The sequence below is a fragment of the Lepidochelys kempii genome, chromosome 6 (assembly GCF_965140265.1).
Source record: "Lepidochelys kempii isolate rLepKem1 chromosome 6, rLepKem1.hap2, whole genome shotgun sequence".
Classification (NCBI taxonomy): domain Eukaryota; kingdom Metazoa; phylum Chordata; order Testudines; family Cheloniidae; genus Lepidochelys; species Lepidochelys kempii.
This window is the reverse complement of record NC_133261.1, coordinates 52,874,663-52,901,635: the sequence shown is the minus strand read 5'-3', so window position 1 is coordinate 52,901,635 and position 26,973 is coordinate 52,874,663. Positions and strand designations below refer to the sequence as shown.

Here is a 26,973-nt window from a genome sequence, read left to right as displayed (position 1 = left end):
ACAGTCTGCTAATTCACTGTCCCTGGCAATACCACTCTGGCAGGATTAGTTGGTAAGGGAACCCAGGCCTATCCTGTACTCTGGGTTCCAGCCCAGGGCTCTTTACCAAGCAGTCAAGGTCTGCAGCTTCCCTAACATTACTGCTCTTGCCCTAGGACTACTTCCTACTCTGCTTCCACCCATACTAGTCAAGTCCCTCTCTCCTAGGGTCTACTAGGTCCTATTGGGATTCCTCACCCTCTTTTTCTCAAGAAGAGAGACCACCACTCTTCACCCCACAGCCTCCTTTTTGTTGCCAGTCTCTTGGCTTTATGTAAGCCCCATCTGTTCCCTCACAGGTGAGCTAGATTCCAATTAGTGGCTGCCTCCTAGCCTAAATCTCTCTCCTGTCTGCCACTTAATTGGTTAATTGGGTCTGCCTGGCCTAATTCAGTCCTCCCCACCCGGACTACATCAATGCTCACTAAGGGACATTTAGTGTGCTCCAGCAGGGTCCACTCAGGGGAGTTGGAGAGGAAAACGCTTGTGTGCTCTTCAGTTCATATCCCCATAGTCCAGACTCTGGCACAGCAATCCAGCAAAATCTCACGTGCAGGTGTAGAACCACTTGGTCATGTTCAAGAGGCACTAGAGGGGTACAAGTCTGGTAGAAGCTGGAACATGTCTGGGTGAGGGGAAGTGGCACTGAAGACAGCTTACCTGCCAGCTGGAGAATAGGTACCCCAACCAGGCAAGTCAAAGAAAAGGAAACTTCAGATAAGTCTAAGGGGGGATGTAAGTAACTACCAACAGGGTTTATATTTATCTATTTCTATATTAATAACTTTTGCTGACTGTTCCAAGTGGCAGGGTATCAGATCAGTCCTGTCACATGAAATGAGTTTGACACCCCTGAGCTACCATTACAGCAAAATAGACTGGAGACTGTAGATCTTAAATTCTACCTCAGTGTGCTTTCGTTAACCCCGAGTACAGTAGATATATCCCTATTATGTCAAATCAGTACATATAGAACTACGTTGAAATATCTGGAAGCTAAAAGGAATACGCACATTTAAATTAGGTTAGTATAATTTTGGCATGTTTTACTGTAACCCAATTTAAAGTCATATTTGATCCTGTGACTAAAAAAAGAGAATGGTAAAGTTATGACTGTTGCTGCTGAATTCATTTACAATGGAAAATATGACAGATGCACCAAGCTTGACATTTTGAATCATAATAATTCAAACCACACATGAATGCTGCCAAGTTTGCCTTTTCCTTGTGTCTCTAATCCACCCACCTTCGTCTTAGCTAACCCCTTTTCAGGATAAAGAAGTGCCCGCACTGGAATTTCTAGTGTTGCATTTCTTGCCCAACTATATTAGTAACATATTTTCCAGTTCTTTGCCTCCTGCAGGTTACTTACAATAGTAACATACGGTTTTAAAGGGGTTAGGCTGCTTCTCTCAAAGGCAGATGCTGCAAAGTTGGACCTTGAATAATACAATTTAGTTTTTAGAAATAAGAACATTCTTTTTAGTGGTGAGTTGCTAATAAAATATTTGCTGCCAGAGGAAGTTCTGGAACTTGTTGACCACAAGTCTTGGTGAACCTGAATTATTCCTCCTGCTCCTACTCTAAAGAATTGACTCACTGTGCCTGATTCAGATCTTGCACCATGTGTACACTAGTGCAGTTGACCCCCTGAACTTCCCAGAATGATTCTTGATGTATGTTGGTCTGAGATCTGAATGAGTTTGGCAGAGAGCAACTCTTTCCCCAGTGCAATATGATGGGATGACATTTGTGTTGTGACACTCATACTATGTCCTGATATGACAATGCAAATGGCTAGAAGGTTGTTCTCTTATATCTGCCAAACCCAACTAGCAATGCTGGGGTTAGGTTCAAATGACCCAAATGCAGGCTCAGGCAGGCTTAGCAATTCTCCTTTTTGCACCTCATATCTGTCGTTTTGGCATTTCTGCTTTAACCCAACAACCAGACCTGGCAAAGCAACCTACCCCTTGGAGATGATAATCCTGGAAATGGTAGGGGCTCAAATGCTGTGTCCTCACATTAGCACCATGGCTGTAGCCAAGTATTTACCCCATGGAGGCACTTATTCCCCCACCCCTTTATTGGAAGCACTTTAAAATCTTCCTTGGTGAACTCACAGCATCTCAAATTTAGTAGTAAATTGTGTGATCTATTTCAGAAAGACAGAGACTTCTTTTATACTTTTTATTGTTCCTTGGCTGCCTCACTGCCTAATGTATTTTCCATTCTACAAAGGAATGCCCAGTGTCTCTGTAGCCTGGTTTTTCAAACTTCCAGCATTTGTAGCATAGACATTCACTGTACTTGACTTTCACATTCTACTAATTGGAGCAAAAGCAGACATGGCTTTGGATTTGCAAAACCTAGTTGGCTGAATGTTGGTTTTGCAAACCAGAACAAGAGAGCTTTGTATCTGGGCTTGGTTTATCACAAGCTCCCAGAGTTTGGAGCATGTGACTGTAGGAGACATAGTCTTTCACCATTTCCTTATTGATAACAACCAATTCCCCCACACCGTTATCTCACAATACAAACTGCAAGTTCCATAAATTAACATTAATGAACTGCACTGGAAATTCAGCCTGCAGCCCCTACACTGCAGAAATTCCAGTTGGAATGGGGATGTGGATCTGGGCAAAAGCCCTGGATTCAAACATCCCCGAAATGTAGGGAAGAAGGTTGAAAATCAAAACCAGGCTAACAGTAGGAATGTTGCAAATTGACTTTATCTTTATAGTAGTCTGAACAAAACCCCCAGATCTGAACTTTCTTAAATTGGAGTTGGTGGAGGAACAGAATCCTCCAAACTGTGGCTTGATCTCATCTCTAGTAGCTATGCAGCCCTGTATTTTCTGGGAAATGTCAGTGAAAACCAACCTTTTGTTTTGATCAAGTGAGTACACGTTGAAAGTTACACCCTCTTTGTTGTTACCCAATAATGTGTTTATTCTTACAGTCTGACAGCCACCTTAGCAAGTGTTGGAGCTGCCAGTATACCCAGTGCAGGACTGGTCACCATGCTTCTCATCCTCACCGCGGTGGGTCTCCCCACTCAGGACATCAGTCTGCTTGTTGCTGTTGACTGGCTCTTGTAAGTAATAGTGACTCCATGATTCCGAAGAAGTCATCATGTACTTTCTTCAAGTAACAAATAATGATTTACTCTTCTCTGCTACCTTTCAATCCTGGATCTCAAAGCACTCTACAATATACCTATTGTACAGATGGAGCAAGTGGGGAACAGATAGGTGAAGTGGTTTGATACGGGCCACTTAAGTCAGCATTAGAACAAGAAATAGAACCTAAAGGGCAGATCTAAACTGTGGCTGATGTAACTTGCCATAGTTACATTGAAGTCAGTTGACTTCAATGGAGCTATGACAACATATACCAGCTGAGGTTCTGTCCCTAAGAGGCTTGACTCACAGACTCCTGCCAAAGCCACTACATTCCCTAGAGATACGTAACCTTCCAAGCTGTTGTTCCAAACTACAAACACAGTTCAATAACAGTTATTCATCTCTGCTTTTATGTTTCCCTATTATAATTCTTGTCTAAATTGAGGGATGGGTACTGAGTCTGTGGATTACACTGCAATGATGTCTGTCTAGAACAGAAGGATTTTATATGGCATTGGGCATTTGTATTAATAATATAATCTCCAGTTACATTAGCTAGAATGAAAGTGCTTCAGGCAACTGCTTGAGGTTAGGAAGAAATCCTCCCACCCTACCCCCATGATAATAGTTGTCTGTTATGCTATAGGAGTCTTACATCTTTCTCTGAAGCATCAGGTACTTATGGAGCTACAGATGAGATGGACCACTGATCGATCCAGCATAGCAAGTTCTACATTCCTAATAGAATCAGGTTTCTTCATAAAATTCTTCTCAACAAAGACACTGTAGGATGAATGTCCTAAAGGAGCCCACAAACTGAATGAAATGAGAAAGCAGACTGGAAAATGGAAGGAAATTCCTGGTCAGTTTTTACCAGGAAATTCTCTAAAATATGACCTTACCTACCTATCAACCTCAGGGTCTTGGAGTTAGAGTCCTTTCAGTGCCATTGCAGATAGTCAGCCAAGAGACATCAACCTGTTCCACCCTTCTCCCAGAGCTTTCTGTCCCTCACCTCTGGGATTTAGAAGCCCCATTAATAATTATAACAATAATAATACACCCAGAGTTAGATCCTTAGGTGCATTTTAGTTTGGAGGTGTAGATATCTTTGTGCCACCTTGCCACAGAGTTCCCAGGGACCAGTTCAGCCCATCAACACAACTTAGAGCAGTCCCAGGGCTCCTCTAAGTTGCACTGATTGGTGACAGACCCCTAGAAACCTTTACATCAGCCTGAATTACTGGAGCACAGTTCTCTCCGGTCACTGCCTTTCCTGCTTCAGCACACCACTACACAGCCTAAGCTATAAGGTTGCAGGCAGTAATGCTGGGAAGAAGTGTAACTCTAGCTATGCAGCTTTATACCACTTACTGATGTCCCCAGGCCAGGGGAATCCCCAGTAGCCCAACTGACGCATCTTCAGTGCGTTGTGCCATTGGAGTTATGCAGAAGGGGCTTAGCAGGGCTGAGTATTTGGCTTTGAAACTTTAGTGACATAATATGCTATTTATCCCTTGTTGCCATTGGCCCTTGTTGCCGTATTGGGAAGCATTCAAGGTCTCAATCCACACCGTAACATAGCTCCTTTAGCCATCCTTCTGTGATATATCTGCTAGATCTGAGATGAGGGATTTTCTTCAATTACAGCCAGCGTATCACCCTGTCTGTGACACACCAGTGTCTAAGAACAGTTCACAGCTCCAGTCCCAGTTATTGGGGAAAATGAGGCAGGAATTTACAGCTGGGGCAAGCAAAGGGAAAACATGATTTTTAAAAATATATTGTAATTGTGTGAAATCATAGCTCAGAATGGGGAACCAGGGTGGGGCTCAGCAGGCAGCTGGCGAAGGGAAAAGAGGATATTATGTGGTTTTAAATATATTGGTGAAGTCATGGCTCAAAACAGGAAAGCGGCGTAGGAATTTGCAGCTAGGAGTGGAAGGACAAGCAGAGGTCCATGTTCAGGTTTTAAATATATGTTTTCATTGGAACTCAAAATAGGCCAAGTAGATAGCGTTCTGCTACTGGTAGGAGGATGCGTAAATACAGCATGTGGTTTGTTTGGGTTCTTAGGGAAATGTCATTTTAAGCCCTACCTACACTAGCTAACCTCAGAGCCGTAATTCATGAGTAGTGCTGCTCCACTGGCGGGAGCTACAGTGTGGGCAGGGCTCAGACGATTTTACCTCTGTGTCATCTAGCCCTGCTCGGAGGAGGGTTAAACAACAGGGGAGTAGCAATGCCTGTGCCATGAAGCTGTGTTGGTGGTGAATCCCAGTTATGAAGCTTGCTAGTATAGACAAGGCCAGAGTCAGAGAAGGAACCTCTGAAAGGAATGTTACAGGATTGTTTCCAAGTGAAAGACAAGCCTGGAACCTTCTCCCAGACTGGGAGGGCTTTGGGGTTCTTTGGCCTGACAAGCAACAGTGGAATCCATAGTGATAATATCAGAGGCTTATTTCAGAGTAGCAGCCATGTTAGTCTGTATTCGCAAAAAGAAAAGGAGTACTTGTGGCACCTTAGAGACTAACCAATTTATTTGAGCATAAGCTTTCGTGAGCTACAGCTCACTTCATCGGATGCATTCAGTGGAAAATACAGTGAGGAGATTTATATACACACAGAACATGAAAAAATGGGTGTTATCATACACATTGTAAGGAGAGTGATCACTTAAGATGAGCTATTACCAGCAGGAGAGCGGGGGGTGGGGGGAAGAGAAAACCTTTTGTAGTGATAATCAAGGTGGGCCATTGCTAGCAGTTAACAGGAAGGTCTGAGGAGCGGGGGCAGGGGGAGGGGGGGAAATAAACATAGATTCATAGATATTTAGGTCAGAAGGGACCATTATGATCATCTAGTCTGACCTCCTGCACAATGCAGGCCACAGAATTTCACCCACCACTCCTAAAAAAGACCTCACACCTATATCTGTGCTATTGAAGTCCTCAAATTGTAGTTTGAAGACCTCAAGGAGCAGAGAATCCTCCAGCAAGTGACCCGTGCCCCATGCTACAGAGGAAGGCGAAAAACCTCCAGGGCCTTCCAATCTGCCCTGGAGGAAAATTCCTTCCCGACCCCAAATATGGCGATCAGCTAAACCCTGAGCATATGGGCAAGATTCATCAGCCAGATACTACAGAAAATTCTTTCCCGGGTAACTTGGATCTTACCCCATCTAAAAACCCATCACAGGCCATTGGGCCTATTTACCATGAATATTTAATTACCAAAACCATGTTATCCCATCATACCATCTCCTCCATAAACTTATCGAGTTTAATCTTAAAGCAAGATAGATCTTTTGCCCCCACTACTTCCCTCGGAAGGCTATTCCAAAACTTCACTCCTCTGATGGTTAGAAACCTTCGTCTAATTTCTAATCTAAATTTCCTAGTGGCCAGTTTATATCCATTTGTTCTTGTGTCCACATTGGTATTGAGTTTAAATAATTCCTCTCCCTCTCTGGTATTTATCCCTCTGATATATTTATAGAGAGCAATCATATCTCCCCTCAACCTTCTTTTAGTTAGGCTAAACAAGCCAAGCTCCCTGAGTCTCCTTTCATAAGACAAGTTTTCCATTCCTCGGATCATCCTAGTAGCCCTTCTCTGTACCTGTTCCAGTTTGAATTCATCCTTCTTAAACATGGGAGACCAGAACTGCACACAGTATTCCAGGTGAGGTCTCACCAGTGCCTTATATAACGGTACTAAAACCTCCTTATCCCTACTGGAAATACCTCTCCTGATGCATCCCAAGACGACATTAGCTTTTTTCACAGCCATATCACATTGGCAGCTCATAGTCAACCTATGATCAACCAATACTCCAAGGTCCTTTTCCTCCTCCGTTACTTCTAGTTGATGCGTCCCTAGCTTATAACTAAAATTCTTGTTATTAATCCCTAAATGCATGACCTTACACTTCTCACTATTAAATTTCATCCTATTCCTATTACTCCAGTTTACAAGGTCATCCAGATCCTCCTGTAGGGTATCCCTGTCCTTCTCTAAATTAGCAATACCTCCCAGCTTTGTATCATCTGCAAACTTTATTAGCACACTCCCACTTTTTGTGCCCAGGTCAGTAATAAAAAGATTAACATGGGGAAATAGTTTTACTTTGTGTAATGACACATCCACTCCCAGTCTCTATTCAAGCCTAAGTTAATTGTATCCAGTTTGCAAATTAATTCCAATTCAGCAGGCTTAGTGTCAAGGCTCAAGAGAGAAAAAAAGGAGGCAAGTTCTGTATATCTTGTCATGCTGATAAAGCTAATGAAACATTCAGGGCCTGATTCTGACCTCGGTTATGCTAGTTTTACACCAGTGTAAATCCATTAACTTCTGTGTGAGATCAGAATCAGGCTCTCTATTAACTGACTGAGTGATAGATATAAATACAGGAGATGGATACAGGTACAAACAATCATGATGAGCCTGATATCTGGAACTTGTCTTGGAACTGGATGCAAATCAATACAGTAGAAATCTTTTAAGAATAGCAATTATCCTGGCATTTCAGGTCAAATTAGAAAAAATCTTGCAAAAATGGCTCATCTTGTGAGCTTTTTATTGTTCAAGATGAAAGGAAAGATCACAAAATAACCTGATTTGACAGGATTAGGCTGAAATCTCACAGAAAACAGCTTTCACAATTTCAGAACACTCACATGCAAACCTGAGTTTTGACTGGATCTCAGCCTTGACTCTCCATCCCCTCAAATTGAGGCTTAAGGGAGTTCTGGATCTAGAGCAGATCATATCCTCATTGGTCCCTCTCTTTTACAGAGAGATTGAGTAGAAAGACAGACACACAGAACTTTATCAGGCAAATTTACCAAGCTTTCACAACTCTCTCAGTTTAAAACTAAACAAAACACAGTGGTGACATTTAATAGGAAAGCATTATATGCCAACATCTGGAATGAATCCAGCATCATTAGCTGTAGCCAAGAGCTGGCTACCTTCCAGCTGTGAGACTGACCAGCTTAGCAAATGCCATACCATGGGCCCAGGTGCGGAAGTACTTTGCACTGGGAAAACTGCTCAGATCCAACATCTAAAGCAGACACCTACATTCAGAAACACAACTGGTAAAGTCTGCATGACATCTGAATCTTTTCTGTAGCTTGTGTAACATGGGTCTAAATTCAAAATGCTTAGGCCCACATTCCTTGGGAAAGTTGAGATTTGAATGTTATTGCTTAGGTCTGTCTCTAGAATGTAAACTCAAGTAGAATGAAATATGAAAAACAGAAGTAGCTATTCCCCTAAGTGCCAACAAGATGAAGGCAAGTTAAGCATGTCACTTTTTGAGTCAGTGGGAGCCTTGAAGAATTTATTTAATCTCCTTTTTAGGATCATTTCTAGGATCTAGAGTATCTAGTCAAGAAACTCCTTGGAAGGGACAACGTCTTTTTACATGCTAGTATTAATAATAACACCCAACACCACTTGGTGGACCCGCTTCTCCTCTCACTCATATAGTGGTATAACTTTATTGCCTCCAGTGCTGCTAACTTTGATTTATACTGGAGTGAGTGGAATACAGAGTCAGACCCTATGAGCCTGATCCAACTCTCATAAAAGTCAATGGGAGCTGGATCTGATTCTACAAGAGAAATAACATAAGTATGAGAAATCCTTTCTTCTTCAGATCTCTGGGTTTCATCATTGCTGACCCAGCCATCAACCATGTGTTGATTCTTCTGATCTTGACATTACTAAGTATTTTGGGTAGTTGGAAGAGAGAGAGACTCCTTGTGTTCCCAAAATATTTGCTGTATCTCAGCAGAAGCCAGGTTGACTCCCTTTCTCAGTCTTCATTTCAGAATTCATGTTTCAGGCTACATTGAAGTCGATATGCTGCACAAATAATTTACTAGGCCAAATTTTCCTCTTATTTACACTGATGCAACCCTATTGACTTCAGTGGGGTCGTACCACTGTAATCAACATAATTTGGTCTATTGTTTTTAAGAAAAAAATGAATGGAACCTTCTCTCTTTACCCATCCTTCTTCTCTGGATGTAATCATCCTGACTGAAGTCAATGGGAGTCAGTGGGGCCAGGATTTCACACTCCGTGTTTCCGTTAAGTCAATCTAGCCCAGTCTAAAGTGAATAGTTCTGAAACATTGTGCCGTTAGCTTAGTTGAATGTCTTTTCTTGTCTACTAACAGACACAGATAGATTGAGGCATCTCCTCACCTTTTAAATATAAAACATACTGGAACTATATTTGTGGATTCTGGTCTCCACCTCCTGTCTTGGCATTCTGAGCACCCTGGAGCGGCATTAATGAATTCATTCAAGATGTAACACTATTCACTCAAAATTATTCAGGCGTTCTATAATGTTTCCATGGAGATCTTATTGCTGAGTACAGTATATTTGATGGGTTTTATTAAAAAATGAACCCTCTGCAAGTAATATTTTCCAAGTCTGCCACTTCCACTAGAATTAGGATCATACGTGCATGACATAACTGTGTAAAAACTTTCACTCAAGCAAAGCAAAACTGGAGGGATTTTTCCTTCTATAATGTTTTGTTGTGAGTATTGGCCATAAATGAAAAATGTTTTTCACACTTTGGTACTATTTTGATGAATATTTTGCAAAAAATTTGCTGATATGCTTATGAAATTCCACCATAATTGTCAGATACAATGGCAAAATAATGAAAAACACTTGTGAAATAGATTCAATTGGGTTTTGTAAATGTTTACACTGAATTTTTTTGTCAAAGCGCTAAACAAAAGTTTCACTCATAAGGATATAAAATGATTAGTAGTAGTTAACTGATTTGTAAATCAGATTTAAACTTTTAGCACAGTGCTGAGCGGCAGTACAATGCAAACCTAGTACCAGCAATATTAGAAAGAGCAGGGAAAAAGCAATGTTGTCAAATCAATGACTGTCATGTGGAAAGGAATTCTACCAGCATGGAATTGTACATGCCTGCTTTTCTGTCATTTGATCAAAGTTCATATTGCTCAATCTTCCTGAGTAGACTTGGGTTTTTTGGAAATACACCTCAGCCTTTCTGTATTCCCATTTCTGAGTGACTCCCTGATGAAGCAGAAACCAGGACACCACAAGGATTCTTCCCTTGCTTGCTGTGGGTTTGTTAGATTAGAATTAACAGAGTTTTCTGAGGATGCTTCTGTCCAGCTAATATCGGTAGAGGGCTACAGATTTATTAATTATTATTATTATTATTATTATGTTTTACATTTTGGACGCTAAAAGAATTTCAAAGCACCTTTCAAGTTAAATAGACATTCACAACACTATACATGGATCACTTCCTCTGCCCCGGAACCACAGCTGCCTCTTGGGGTGAAATGTGACGTTTTAACAGTCCCACAGTGTTGTTGTTGTCATTTACATCAGTGTAAACCCAGTGTAAAGTGGCACCAGACCAGAGTGAAAGCATTTTACATCTACTTGCACTTAATTTACACTGACATAAATGACTACATCAGGTGCAATGGAGCAGCTCAAGTGTCTGCTATAGGCAGGAGGCATGGAATCAGAGCCCTGAAACCTGTTCTCAGACAACCTCCCTTTAAAAACTTGCACCTCAGCAGGGTTCTGGTGTGGGGGAGAATCTATTCCTTCATGGTCAGAATCACCAGCAGTGTAAAAAGGATACTGGAGAAAGGTAGGGCCTCCACTGTATGGTCTAATGTCTGCAAGTGCCAACAAATATGTTTCCTTGTAAAGACGCATGTGGGCCTAATTTGGCATCAACTTGCAACCCGGAGGCTCTTATTACTGAAGAAGTGTCACTGGTTTATCATTTCACAGGTTATGACCTATATTTTGTTGGCACATACACCCGATCAATACTGGCAGTACAGTATGAATGGGCACAGTGCCACTGTAACAGCTGGCCATGTGTCTGTATGGTGCGAAGTGACCAGAATCCAATAGGTGCATTGAAGGTTTGAGTCCCATAGCGAGATTTCACATCATCTTCCCATAGCTTCCTGAGTTTGAATAAAGGGGAGAGGCTATTTATTTATACCACCCGAGAGCTGGAATACATCACTAAATCTAAAAATCATTTCCTCTGGTTGTGTAAAGAGAATTCGTGACCCTGATGAATTCAGGTTAATTTACTGACAGTGAGGTGGGAAGGGCATATCGATATGAAATCTCCAACCCAAGAAGCAGGCACTTTACAGATCTCAGCAAAATACAAAATACAGTTTGGTGTTTCTTTGGACAATCACTCTGCCACATCAGGGAACCAGATCTGTGACTGTGGACATCTGTGCCATGGAAGTTTGTATATAGTTTCTGTTTGAATAGTCCCCTGGGAAGGCAATTCTTTTCAACTTCTCTTGAAAGCTAAAATCCTTTCCACTCTAAAGATCCCATAAACGTTCTGTAGAGGATAAATGACAGCAGCAGCAGCACCTGCAAAATTAGGCACTCCTTTCATCCTGAACTTTCCGCTTTCCCTAATAGTGAACTCCAAACTGATTTATCATTAACTATCAAACCTGTCTGTCTCTCCTTCTGCAGAGACCGGATGAGAACATCAGTAAATGTTGTAGGAGATTCTTTCGGTGCTGGCATTGTGTATCACCTCTCCAAGGCAGAGCTGGAAAACCTAGATTCCCAGCAAAAGGGGCATGAAGACATTGAAATGACCAAGACTCAGTCAATTTATGATGACATGAAAAATCATAGGGAAAACAACTCAAACCAATGTGTTTATGCAGCTCACAACTCTGTCATAGTAGATGAATGCAAGGTACCTTTCACATTTATGGATATTGAGACTTGTATATAGCTGTGCATGCTGTGTTTTACTTCATTTTTTAACCTGCATGTATTTTTTTTTTATTGTTTCACAAATGTGACAGTCTCTGTGAATCTCAGACATTAAGTAAGTTTAAAAAGTTACAAAGATTTTTTGCACTCTTCTTAAACATGGTATTTGAGGTGAAAAATCATATACAATGTTTACATATCAAAAACTAAGGGATTATGCAGCGTATTATGGAATATTCCAAGACAGACAGAATATGGCTATCTACTTAGTTTCCTTTGTTAACAGAGTTTATTGCTGCTCAAATGAAGGCTAGCTGCAAACCAAGTGCAAGTATTGTTATTTGATGGCAGTCTTCCATGATACGCCATAAAGAGACACACGTGTTAAATGCACCATATCAGCTGATCGCTCCAGCACTCATACAGCACATGTATGCTTTTCTTTCATCATCATTCTTGGTAGTCATTGTAAAAATACAAACTTTGCAATTTCTATCTAATCTTCACTGTAACTAACCTGGATTTTAAAAAGAAAAAAATGTCTTGATTAGAGTGAAGCGAACTTCAGAAACCCCACCAGTTGAATGAAAAGCTAGGTTGAGTGATTTGTGTATAAAGGTTTACAAGGCAACCAGGACTCAGACAGGCCTGATTAAAGTCAAAGGACAATATTTAATTGAAAAGGGAAAAATTCAAAACCAAATTAAAACTTTTCATGTTATGGCCAATTTTTTCTTTAGCTGCTTCTCCTGCTCCTCCCACCTGATTGTATATCAAGTGACCTGTTCCATATTTTATCAAAACATGTCTAGATTGGCTAGTGAGTCAACCACATCCAGATATTTGTCTACAGAAAGAAAGAGAAAGCTTGTGGTTTCTCTGGCACCTTTAAGTCTCCACAACAGATTTAGAATATGGACATGAGTCCCATCTCTACTAATCCAATTGCTAAATTATCATAGACAATGGAGATGGAAAAGATTTATGATGTCATTGTCCCCACCCCTAAGCCAAAGACCATTCTTCACAGTACATTTTTTCAGAGGTTTGCCCTATCCAGGGTCAAATGATTTGTTTGAAAAAATTTTGAATTAACCAAAGCTTTCATTTTGTTCAACTTTTTTTTTCATGGAATTTTTCAGTTTTTTTTTTTTGATGAAGTTAAGATGAATGAAACTTTTCATTTTGAATGAAAAAATCATTTTGTTTTGGTTTTCAATTTTGGGGGATATTTCCCCCCTCTCTCTTCTCTTCTCTTCCCTTTCATTCTACTGGAAAATCAAGAAGAAATGGGGGAAGTAGGGTGCGGGGAAAGAAATAAAAATTTGAAAATTGAAACAAAATGAACTTTTTATACAATTTTTTGTGTTTTTCTTTTGAAAGGAAAAGAAATTGTCTGGCAATATCCATTTCTTTTAAAAAGACATTTTTCATGAAAAAAATCGATTTTTTTTTTTACCAGTTCTAGACCGGATTGATGGGATTTTTATCACTTCCTTTGAAAAACCATTTCACAGTCTGATAAAACTGTTCCTCTTCCTAAAGAAGTGGAAAGAACCAATTACCTTTGATGTTAGAATCAGTCCTGGGTTTTTTGGCCTGACAATTACTGGCTGATTCTATTGGATTTAGTGCTACTAGGAAGCACCTGAAGTCAGGTGACCAGATGTCCCGATTTTATAGGGACAGTCTCAGTATTTGGGATTTTTTTCTTATATAGGCTCCTATTTCCCCCCCACCCTCTGTCCTGATTTTTCACACTTGCTGTCTGGTCACCCTAACCTGAAGATACACTCTGGGCTTGATTTTAAAAGGCGTTCAGAACATGTACCACTTCAGGACTTTTCAGGACCAGTCCGTCTTTCATTTAAAAGATACCAACAAGCCATAAATTACTGGCTGTGTTACAATCGCCAAACACAGTGGGATTTTGAGGTTTAGGTCATCACTTGCAGATGATGCTCTGGTGACACTGCTACCAGGAACTTTTTAAGGTGGGATTTTTGTTGGACAGATCCACAGAGAAACTGGATTGAGCTACAAAGGTTCCTCATTACAGGAACTCTCAGAACCCAGGGAAACAGAACTTCCCTAATTTTGTCTTTCATAATGGTGACGTTTGCTCCTTCCCCCTTCTTGCACTCTACCAGTGCTGAGCTAGCCAGGTTTTTCCCTCAGCTAATTTTCACCCCCGCCCCCAAGTCTCTTTTAAGAACCTCAAAAGGGAGTGATGGATGCACTAGTCCATCCCCTCATTATTTTGTTCACCAGTTTGCTCTAATTTCAAACACACCAATTTTGGTTCATTGTTTTCCAGTCCCACACTGTTCTTGTTTACCAGACATGAATTTAACACAATTCTTGAATTATATCAGCAGGCCTTTTTTGTTTGGATACCACTGACTCTTAAGCTAGCAAAATTTGACACTTGTCATTGTTTTAGGCTTGCTCTTCATTGGGACCCTAATTAGTACATTCAGGTGTATGAGAGGAACCTTGACCTTGTAGAGTAAACACAGGACTGGCCTTGGGCAAATACTTGTCTGGCTCAGTGTCCTCACCTGCCAAATGGGGATAATAATACTTACCTACCTCACAGGGGTGTTGTGAGGATTAGCTGATATTTGGAAAGCACTTTGAACATGTAAAGTGCTCTACAACTGCAAAATATTCTGGTGGTGATGATGATGTAGTGTTACCATATCAGGCGCCAAATACCAAGGTCTTGAGCTTGAAGAGAGATTTCCTTATCCTGCAGAATTCACTGAAGGGGAGAAAAGTTTGCTGCAACTCTGATCAAAGTTTTGAAAAGCTAATATATTAACATGACATCTCTATTTACTTCCTGTAATATACTCCATATAATTCAAGTAGTTTATAGTCTTGTGCAGCCACTGTACATTTATAATAAGTAGCCTATTTTTTTATGTTGGAGTATAGTGGCTCTTATTACATGATATTTCTCTATTTTTATGATCACATTTCACACAACTTTTTGTGGTTTTCAGTTCCAAATATGCTGTTTATTCTTGTAACTGCATGTGTTTCCCTTCCAATTATCTGTGAAAAAGGTTGGCTTTGTTTTAAACATTGGTGCATTTTTGTAATGTTTCCCTGTCCCAATGCTTCCATACGTATGGTTTACCCATCATTTGGAATATCAGTCCTGTCTTTAAGTTTTCATATGAAGCTGAGGACAGTAACTTGGAAGGTAAGCTAGGAAAGAATAGGCCATCCATTTAGAATTAGACCAAAGGTTCACATACTATGTAAAGGTCCAGTTAATTTTTCCTCAGTCAAACAAAATAGTTTAGCTAGAGCCCCACACATCTCCTGTTAAGGATTTCACATGGCTATTTTTATATTGACTGTTGGCGACCAACATTTCCCATGAACTGATAAACCAATATTGGTCTTCCAGTATACTTATCAAATTAATATTGAAGCATGAACCTTGAAATGCTACAATGATCTTTTTGTAGTTCTGTGTATAAAATATAGTATTAATAAGAATTGTTTGGCCTGATTGTAACTGAACCTTTCACATGCATGAGTAGAAATAGTGGCACAATGAAAGATGCTTTACAACATGTCTGTGGAGCAACTATTCTGCTATTTTCTTTGAAGTTTTTGTAATGTGTGTGTATATATGTATCCACATTTCTCTATCATTCTGTCCCTTTCACATTCCTCAATGTCCTCAAGTAGATGTCCTGAAATGCAGATGAGTTCTATAGGAAAATTTTTTAGTTCAAGTTAAACTCTTCTTGCAAATTAGGAAAAATCTGAAAGTGACAGGACTGTCTATATGTGCAAAATATTTATGAAAACTATACGACTTCAAACAGTGAAGGGAAAATAAAATTGTTCACTAATGTTTTCTAGCCAATATTAAAATTACCGTCCTCTCCCCCGCCGCACCTCTCCACACTTTGGGGACACTGTGAATTATGAATAAATAAATATAAAATACATATATATTCACACATGGAGTATGTTATTCCTATAAATATCATGCTTCTCCATATAACTCATAACTTATCTTGTCAAAGTGCCTTGGCCTTTAAGTTAGATGTCAATGATAATTACTTGCAGGTGACACTGGCAACCAATGGCAAATCTGCAGACTTCAATGTTGTTGAGGAAGAGCCTTGGAAACCTGAAAATTAAGGAAAGCGAGTCCCATCTCCATCATTAATAAACCCCTGAAGCTATCTTATGGTAAAAGATATCAAGATTAAAGAATATTTCTCTATTTATTTAACATCTAAAGTTTCTGCTTATTTAATTTAACTGAAACTTAGCAATGATCTCATCAAGTCATTGTAGCTACCGTGTTTTTGCCAAACAGTGATCCATAACTATCTGTCTCACTTTTACTGTTTGAATGGATGCAACTGGAGAACACTCTGAGTTAAGAGATATATTCTCACCAACCTCTCCCTTTTGCTCAAAATGCAGAAAATGTAGATGATGCAAAATGGAAAGATCAAAAAGCCGGTATGGCTTTCTCCAGGGACTCAGGGTAATGAACATATAGTATCATATAAACCTTAAATTGTTCTCAGTGTCTCTTCTTGTGATGTATGTACAAATCCGTACTGCAGTGTACCTTTTGGTACAGTCAACATTGTGTAACTACACTATTTATTGTAAGTGTCTCTAAAGGTTTTCTATAAGTTTTATTGATAACTAGCAGCTGGCATGGGGGGGACTCAGAATTTTTATCTTCACCAGGTACGCTTTAAATTAAGTTTCTCAAATAAATATTTCATTTAGATTTTGGGGGCAAAATTCATCCCAGGCATAACTTCATTAAAATCAGTGGAGTAAATACAAAGGGCCAGATTTTGGGCCTCTCTCAGATAGCGCCAGATTCTGATGCTCTCTTCACATCAAATAGGACCTTACAGCCCATGTAGTCCCACTGAAACTATTCAAGGAGAATGGTGTTATTTAACTTAAGGAAGAGCACCAGAATCTGTCCCCAAATGGTTATTGAACATTCTTTTTCAATATCGAGCAATTATATCTAATAGCGTGTTAAAATGTAATGGTGCTTAGCATGCGTCGGTTTATTAACTACGCTAAACTAAATGTATATTTAGGACACTTAATTTGAAGTGATAACTATTTTTTCTTCTCAAGTACGTCTTAGATTTGAGTCAATGAACTAAATCTTGAAGTCATTACCTGGTCAAATTTTGCATTGAAGTCAATGGGAATTTTGCCAGAGTTAGGACTGAGTGAAAAGTAAACCAGGACTTCAGGATTCAGTCCAATAAATTGAATCCCCATCTCTCTATTGTGAAGCAACAATTTGTATAAATGTCTTTGATGTCAGACAAGCAGTGATTCTAGTCCACATGGCATATGAATGAACAAGGCAGAGTTTTGTTGACACGGTATAACTAACTCATTCATCTGTAAGATGTAGAGGTGCAATAATCATTCTCTTAGGTTGTTTAAAAGGTGCTTGTTAAAAATCAGTCTCACTTTTGTAAAGACATAGGTGAACTCTATGATGAAATTAATAATGTTTTACAGCAAAGCTGAGCCAGGTAGCTGCGGGAAACCCTGCCCACTGAACAAACCTTCTGTGATGTGAGTGTTTCTTAAAATGTTCTCTGAGCTGTCCAGCCTATGAGCTTATAATGAACCTACCTACAAGGTGAGATGGGAAATGACGCACATGTGCTTCTCTCTGTCCATGCATAGTGCAATGCTACCATGGACGTAAACAGGAACAACATGTATGAATGTAGAGTTTAAACAATAATCCAGTCTGGTTTTGCTAATTTGTATTCGTGTTAGCTATTCCACTGAAGTCACTATGGGCCCCCGCCCTGCTTGTAAGGACTACTCACCTGTTTAATGGTTTGCAGAATCAAACCTATAGTCAACAAATTCACCATTCAAATATTTGTAGCTGTGCAGTATTTTCCTTGGGAATATTAGTGATCTTTTGACATCCCCTTGCTGTCTCACTAAATGAAAAGTCCTAATGAATTTAATAGCTATTAAATTACTGTGAGTTCTATGGACATTATTCTGACAACCTAAAGAATTTAATAGAGAATTTAGTCCTTTTCTGTAGGTCTTTTGTACCATTCTATGGAATTCTGTTCCATCTTGTTCAACATATTTAATGGAAATTGTGGGTACGCAGAACTCAGGATCAGGGACCTAGTCTGGATTTGAGGAAGAGTTCACTTCCCTGATCCCCACAGAAAGGGATCAATTGCCCAAGAGAAGCTCTAACACTCTCTAAAATGAACTCTATTTAACATTTGGGCTGTTGGCTCATCTCATAAGTCACTGAGAGCTAAGTAGCAATTGTATAGGGTGACCATATTTCCAAAAGACAAAACAGGACACCCCCAGCTGCTCACCTGAAGCCCCTTCCCCCTCCCCGCCACGTAAGGCTGTTCCCCATCATTGGTGCCCTCCGGGGGCCCCCTCAGGAAGCTGTTTGCTGGAACCCTGTGAGGAGGAGGGCTCACTCAGAAGGCTATTGACCATGCTGGAACCTTGGTGCCCCACCCCCCATGCTGGAATGTTGTCTCCCCCCCAGCTCTGCCTTCCCACCACAACCGGGGACTGGCATCTCTGCTCACCCTCTCTGCACCACACCCTGCTTTTTTTTTTCTGGACAAAAATGGGCATTTGTCCCATTTGCTCGTGCCAACTGATCAAGTCATCAAGAGCAAACGGGATAAATGCCTCCTTTAAAAAAGTTAGGACAGCCAAGAGCTTAAAGGGCTTAAAAAAGGGCCTGTCCCAGCCAAAACGGGACATATGATCACCCTGAAATTGTACCAGACTAGAACATAGTGTTTGTTGTAGTGTTGAGCTTGGGTTCTCAAAGACTTTCATAGCCTGGCCCATATTTTAGAGAGGTGATCTCCTAAACCACTTCCACCCTATTCATAATAATCTAACTTCCCTGTGGCAGCTACACCAACTGCTTACAGAGAAAGGTAACATTAGGAAAGTGTTTAGTCTATTTTTAGCTGTCTTTTAAAGCAATATGATAGCTGAAAACAGGTAGGAGAGCCAGCACCATGTGACTAAGCCGCTCCACACAGTTACCTATTGAGAAACAGGGGTTCAGACATCCTTCCTTACACCTATGGACTATCTGGCTTTGGCCAGATTTCCCTTTAAAAAGTGATTCTTCAGATGGGACTAGAGGAGGAGGAGGTGAAAATCTAGAGTAACTCTACCCACGTACAGAGAGCAAATTTGGGGCTTTAGTTTTGACTAAAAAAGCAGACTGTAGGACTTTTAAGACTTTATAGTTTGTTAGTTGCAGTAACTCAGGGAACTTTCAAAAGATAATTATCATGTTATTCTTCTACTTAGAAATGTGCTGCTTATGGGAAACAATTTGGCTATCTGCCAGGCTGAATTCTCCCATGTAATATTTAACATGTAGCTACTCTGGCACAGTACTGAATTTAACCATCAAAAAGCTTTCTTGGGGGGAAATGTAACTCATACTTGGCTTGTAGTTGGTAATTTGTTCATTCCACATGAGGCTGGGTTGCTGCGTAACTAAACAAACAAGACAAAAACCCAGGAAATGGCCACTCGAGCTAATGCAAGTTTCACATTTAGTGGATAATGCTTGTCACTGTCACACCTTCCTTTAGTCTCATTATTTTGCATGTGGCCTTCAGAATGTTTTCTTCCTTTACTCATTTCCCCATTGTTTGGATGGCAAAACTCAAGGATGTGCACAGAATAAAGCAGCACATGCTGGGAGTTATTTCCATATGAACTGAAGTTCCCTTCTACAGTCATTTGCTTTGCTCTGCTCTTAGCTATTGCTCTGCTGCTTATAGAAGTAGGATATATATGTGCCCTCTAGAACACTGACATCATCAGTGGAACATGGGAAGCCTGGATACTGGTAAGCATCCTTAGGTTAAAATTTAGCAGCACGTGCTTTTCTGAATAGGACTGTATTTAAGCACCTGCTTGAGAACTTTGCTGAATGAGGGCCATGACTCTGTTAGGGTTTGTTCTGGTGCTAGTCTTCAAGACCCAGTGCACATTATAGTTAACTTGGGGAAACAGTTTGCTTCTGAATGTGTTCCTTCTTCTGTACTCCTCCTCCAGAAAAACAAAGACTTCACCAGCACTTTGTATAAAACAAGTTTACACAGGTCTCATGCATTAAGATGCCCCTATATTTATGCCAATTAGACAGTATTACAGTAAGGGGGGCCCCTGTCATTTAGAACGGAGAGACTATTTTTGTTTCTTTGAAAACAGCCTGCAAGTTGCGGACCACTCTGAATTCCCTTTGGGAGTTGAGGATGTATGCTTCCTTCCAGAAGCACTTAGCACCTGGCAGCCTGTACAGAGCCTGATCAACCCAACTATATACATTAAAAACTCCTGTTAATTTTAAGATGGAGAAGGATTGTTATTTTTCACCCTGCACCATTCCAGAGAAGTTGCTATTAATACATTGTCTGTTCTTAGTGCTAGCTGGAGACTTTAGCCCTGGTCCTGCATTGTTGGAAAGCAGGTGGGGTTTCATCACTGATTTCAGTGGGAGCAGGATCAGAGCCTGTATTTCATGTTGAGGCCCATGCTGTCTTATTTGAAATGGTCTGTTTTCAGTTTCTGTACATATAGCAATCTCAGTCATATATAATTATAAATACACCATCTTTCCTCCACTTGCAAAGACCAAAATATGGGCCACAACATCAGAGACAGAAGAAAATCAATGAATGCTTTAAGCTAAAATAATGAGGGATTAATTTGTTCATAAATAGGGCTATTGTGGGAGCTTGTTTTGGCAATGCTGGCAGGTAAGCAACAAACAATAATATGGATTCTTATTAAACTGATTGAATGGTCTGTGTCACCTTTTGAAAGCTTTTTAAACTCTTGCAATATAGAAGAATCTAAGAAGTGTCAAGGTCCAACAGTGGACCCTCCCACCTCCTTCAGCCAATGGAAACAGACTGTGCAATTCCTTCCGTCTGATCCCAGTGAATTATCTTTTCTTGGTTCTCTAGCTGACGATGCCTCCCCCATCCAAAAGGTCTCTGCCAATAAAGGGAAATAATTTCCCATCCCAGCAGTGAGTTTAAACCTCTGCATCTGAATTCAGACCACTCTCATTAAGTTTCTTCTCTGTTTATACCCCGACATATAGCTAGTGTCCATTTTTGTCTAGAATCCTAGTAAGTGGACTCTGCCAACACCTCTGGGAACACAGAATTCCAAACATTACGGGTTTTTAAAGATCTATGAGCAACAGAGAGTTCTGATTTGTTTTCCATCATCAATCCTTGGGTTGGTACTTTGAGGGATGCTGATGTTTAGCAGAGCAAACTACTTGTCTTACAATAGAAGCGGCAGCAAAACCCAACAGAGCTCAAATTAATTTACACTAGCAACTGCCTGTCTTTTCTTTGATTGCTGCTGAGCTGCTACAACAGGCATCATACAGCAGCATGAGGCTGGGAAAGCAAACCATTTTCTGAAAACAGCATCAGTTGCCAATCTACCCTCTGACTTCCACAGCCTCTTGTGAATGCCTTTAGAAAGGCTTTGAGCTTCAGTACCAGGCCTGAAAAACCCTATTATGAATATTTAAAAGTACATCTCCTTCTCATTAGATTAAGTCCCTTTTGTTCCATTTTTGTTGACTGCATTTGGTTTTACTCCAGGAAGCACAGAATAATAAATAAAGGCAACTTATAAAAATACACTGCAGTATTCTACTGTACTGAGCCAGAGGACTACAGCTGATCGTATTACTGTGAATTCTTGGCCCATTACTGTAATATTTGCCTTGTGGGTTATTGTCATAAGCATATAGCACATTGGGACAAATTCTTCTCTGGTGTAACTCTACTGATCTGAATGGAGTTACACCAGGGAGCAATTCTGCTCCTGCTGCAGTAGCATGATTATTAATTTTTAGGCCATCTTGTGTTGAAATTACTGCTACACATAGAATATATTTTGAAAAAACATAGGTTTGAGAGTGATCTTTTTCAGTCATGCTGATGATGTTGAAGAAAAGACTTTTATCTAGTTTTGTCTTGCAGAAGAGTGACGTACAGATTATAGCTACAGACATTACAAAAAGCAATTGTCCTGCACAGCAAGGTTGAGAAAGGGAAGGGAGGATAAGGAGGAGATGTGAAACGAATTTGCTGAACTTTGCCCTGAGATGGTGTTCCACAAGTGTTAAATTCTTGCTCAATATTCACTAGAAGCAATATTTTGTAACATATATTTTTCACTTCTCCAGTAATCTTCCATTACCCCTACACACACACATGCAGGGACCAATACTGCAGTTCTCAGGCAGACTCTGCCATCCTGGCATTACTTAGGCAAAACTTCCACTAAAGTCAATGGGAGCTGTTCCAGAGAGAGGACTGCAGAATTGGGTCCACACTAATAGTTACCCTTTGCTTCCCCTTATTTCTTCCTAGGCTCTTGTTTGGTATTGAATTGAAATCTGTTGCTGTAATGAGCCACAATGCTGCTAATTTTCACTAATGCCAAGGCACTGAGAACTTGTTTATCTGTGGAATGCATGGGTTTAGTGACACAAGACTCTTTAGACCCAACCCCCAGCCTTTCTTCCTACCCAAGAGACATCTTCATCTGATAAGTTGAAACCTGGCAGCTCTCTGCTACCCACAGTTACAGTTCCTAATGGATATGGCAGTGATGCATTTAAAGCCATGGTCCTTTATAAACTCTGAACTCCATATGGTAACATTGTTTAAGCATACTGTTGAGGCACTACATAGGTTTTCTGCTAGTTAAAGATGCCACTCACCAATGTGCTAATGAAGGGTTTAGAGAGGTAGGGAGGTATAATATTATGACATCACCCAGCTTTTTGGTTTATTTCCCCAAATCACGTATTTGTCATTCTAGGTTCTTGTACAGAGCGGTCACCTGCCGTTGTTGGAGTATTTAATGCTTCTAGTGTGATTTTCGTAACTAAAGACAGCAGAGTCTTCAATATTTTCAATAAATACTCTGAGGCATACACCTTTAAGTAGAGAGGAAACTTACAAAATTGTGTTTCATAGATAGCATCACATAACCTAGATGGTCTAATTACTGCGTAGTGCTTTGTACATAAATAGGATACTTCATGGGGATTTTTGTATCATTCTTTTCTAGAGTTTTGGAAGACCATTTGCAAAGCATATTTACAAACAGATTTTGCAGTCAATACTATAGATTCAAGTATTTCCATTTTTGGCTTCATGTAGGCTTGTAACTTCTCATGAACTGCAGGTTGTCTTTCCTTCTTAAAGAATATTGCAACAAAAATCTATAGACTTCTTTCTTACCTATCCTGCTTTCTTTCTTAATGTATCCAGTTAATACTCTAGTGTGAACTGTAATTTATAGAATGCATGAGAAAAGAATTACACATGTAATTACACTTGTTAAATATGATATGCTCAAAACTGATTCAGCCGTTAATACAGATTTTATGGGTGTGTACCTATTCTCCAGAAACCAGAAAGAACTACAATGTAGATGGAACTAAATTACTTAGTATCTGTAATTTACAGACACACAAATATTTTCTTATAATATTTTATATATGACCATATAAGATAAGGGAAAAAATTCTTACAGGTGATCCATACCTTAGAGCAAAACCAGTTTTCTAACAACATTTTAGGATTAATATTTTTTTCCTGTATTTTGTTTAATGAACTAAGAAAAGCAATTTAGTGATGAATTATAAGCAAAGCACAAAATGCAATTAGGAATTAAGAATTTCGAGGTGTCCTTAAATGCTGCAGTTCACTATGGAACACTGTATTATTATATCCTAAACAATCTTCTAGATTGACAATTTTATGGATTGCTCATCCCTTATGTGTGACATTTGGCATGGTTTTACCTGGGCCAAATCCTTAGTTGTTTCTCGGGGTCAGATCCTGAATAACTGATTTACCCACAACGCTTGGGTTATGAGCTGGAGAGCTGCATGTGCAAGGAGTAAAGGATCAGCCACTCAGTCGATCTTACTCAGGCAAAACTTGTATGAGTTTGGCCTCGGTAAAGAATTCAGTATTTGGCCTCTTAGCTTTGCCTTCATGTAAATGGACCAATGACACAACAATGGGACCACTTTAATAGGGTAGCACTGTAGAAATACCTCCTGCCTTCTTAAACATTTATAAGAAAAACAAACCATATATTTTTGACCAGGACAAGTGGGATTTATTTTTCTTTTATAACAATCAATTCTTGGTAGGCAAATACCTGTTGGACTTAAGGTCATGAAATTAATGAAGCATATTTAATTAGTAAATAAAAATGACTACAGTCAATTGCTTAGTTAAAATCAACAATAAAAATTACATCAAGGAAAATTCCTTATGTGGTGAATCAACCACATGGCCTACAATTCAAGACAAAAAAGAACATGGAATTGAAAATGCCACCTGTCCACAAAGCAGATACATTTTCAGAAATTTGTTGTAGGGCCCTGATAGTCTCCTGAGGTTTATGTGGGTAAAAGATATATATTTATGTATTGATGTGCCCTTATTTTTTAATCTCCTTATATTTTTAAATCAGTCATATCAGGTATTCTCTTAATTGGAGTTGAAGGTAGCGTAGTGTGTAGCTGAAGTATTAATAGCTGTCAAAGCATGGCATACTTATAAATACCAGTTTTTACTCATTGCTTAAGCATGATGATCAGTGCCTCTCCCCATTTTGCGTAGATAACATAGCTATCTATGTGTAATTTCAGTGAAATGGTGCATACAGTACAGGTAGCTGTATTTTCATGTAATTTAGTTTGTTGATGTGCATTGAGATAAAGTAGAAAATTTGATCTCTGTTTTGAAAACCTCTTTTCTGGTTGTTTTTGGTTTGGTTGTCTGTGTTGTGTTTATTTTAGACATTTAACTGAATAATTGCCATAGCTTGATAACTGGCTTTGTATGTTTATGTATATAAACAACATGTCAATGCATATCTTGTTTTGATAATGGTCAAATCCTATACACAGCCCACTCGTAGATATGTTGTGAGTTTTCAACTATCTAACTGGCATTGCATCTGAAATTCCCTGGCCCTCAGTGAAAGTGATTGCAGTATGGATATGCTGCACCGTGAATGCAATAGTTAATACATTATGAATTAATGTGCATGTGCATGATTCATTTAGTTTAGGAGTAGATGCTTCTTGTACACTTGACATGTTGGAATTGTAGCAACATAAGGTTAGTAAGTCACTGTGTAAATTAGCACAATGGTCAGAAGGAAAAATTAACTTTTACTCTCCCTCTCGGCACCATGTCTATCTTTGGCAATATGTGTAGCTTACAACAAGGAATCCATATTCACACAGCAGAGTTTCAGGATTCCTCTGACTCACTTTCAGTTACTCATTGACTGCAGACTCCAGTGAAGAAACTAAAGTCAGAAGACCATGACTAAGCCTGACATTTAGTCTTAAACAGAAGCACATGCTTGACTGCTTACTCTATTATGTGCCCTGGAATGCAAAGCATGAACCTTCATTTCATTTCCTCTGTAGAAACAATCTGCATAAGATTTATAGAACCATAAGTAAATGGATTGACTAATGCTGTTTCCATTATCAAATAAGGATATTAATAGATATTGAGAATTAAGCACAAAACCAAATGCATGTCAGTTATGCAAAAAAGACAAAAAATGGTCTTTGGTGTTCATTTATGCTTATTTGATTTGCAGAATTATACATCCATACAATGCATATAGGGCAAATATATAATGGCAGGGATATTGTAAAACCTGTGCTATAAGTCATGTCCATGAGCTTATAAGGAAGAAATCCTCATTTCTGGACTGAAAACTGAAAGTGTTATGAAGTGCAACTGATGCTCAGTGGATCTGAGACACCTCAGGAGAGATGCACCAAGCCAATTAGTTCCTGGAGACAATGGTCCTGATTCTCCTCACAGTTGAAAATAACTCCATTAGAGTCAATGGAGTTAAACCAGGGTAAAACTGGGATGAGTTCAGAATCAGGCCCAACCAGTGGGGGATGTCTGGTTTCTTATGAGATGTATTATGTTTCCATTCAAACTGAATGTTCCACAGTACTCCATGTCTTCCCTGCTTACTTCTAGGCCTTACATGCTTCCTCACGTGCTTCCTCTCAAGAGAGGCCCACTCACTAGCTTGGCTCCTTCATGTAAAAAGAAACAAAACAAAAGAAGCTTGATCTTTTCCTTCGATTGTAAATGTTTATCTGGGACTTGAAGTGACGTATTGTACAGTATCTGTAGCACATTTTGTTTGAAGACTAATGGATGCAGACGATAAAATTTCTACTAACTCTGGGCTCCCCCTTTCTTTTATAGTGTAGTAGGAATGCCTAAGTAATTCAGAACTTCTCTTCCTTACAGTAATACTTTAGCCATTTGCTTTAAATGCTTTCTTACTGTGTGAACTGATTTCTGTAACTTTCATGTATAAAACAAACTGGACATTCTTTATATACTGGAAATAATCCGTGAATACAATATTTCACTAAGTGTTGTACCTTTTATGTATATATCTTCAATAAATGTTGATTCGTAATTCTCATGGTTGATATTTGTATATAACGCACACCAATTCATTTGTTGAAACCACAGACTAAAGGATTCCTCCTTTCCACTAAAGAATACCAAACTGAATCTGAAGTACTCCAGTAATGCACAGAACAGATATAGCACAGTGGTAGTAGCAAGCTCCTCCCTGCCCTGCTAATGCATCTTATCCAGCTCTGGACTCGTCATCTTTATGGTTGAACTTCACTCTCCATGCCCATTTAATCCAATGCTTGGCCAACAAAGGGGTGTGGTTAAGATGCTAATGTTAATAGTGAAGGTGATTCTCATGATGTGGGCAGCTGTTTAGTAGGCGGTGGACTGAGATCAGCCACTACAAACAACCCCCAATTCAACTACAGTTTGCTAAATCTAGGAGGGCTCAGGAGCATTGAAAATCCTT

The 26,973-nt window shown here is 39.6% G+C and overlaps 1 protein-coding gene across 7 annotated transcripts in view; it reads left to right on the top strand.

The window, feature by feature from the left end:
• Positions 1-26,559, top strand: part of SLC1A2 (solute carrier family 1 member 2) — a 119,606-nt gene extending 93,047 nt beyond the window's left edge. For 6 of the 7 annotated variants that reach the window (XM_073347976.1, XM_073347974.1, XM_073347973.1 and 3 more), the window contains 3 exons: positions 3,002-3,136; positions 11,707-11,938; positions 16,054-26,559. In XM_073347976.1, coding sequence (XP_073204077.1) covers positions 3,002-3,136; positions 11,707-11,938; positions 16,054-16,128 — 442 coding nt within the window. In that variant the 3' untranslated portion in view covers positions 16,129-26,559. The remainder of the gene's footprint in view (positions 1-3,001; positions 3,137-11,706; positions 11,939-16,053) is intronic. The other variant, XR_012159391.1, reaches the window with a different exon arrangement.
• The last annotated feature ends 414 nt before the right edge of the window (positions 26,560-26,973 follow it).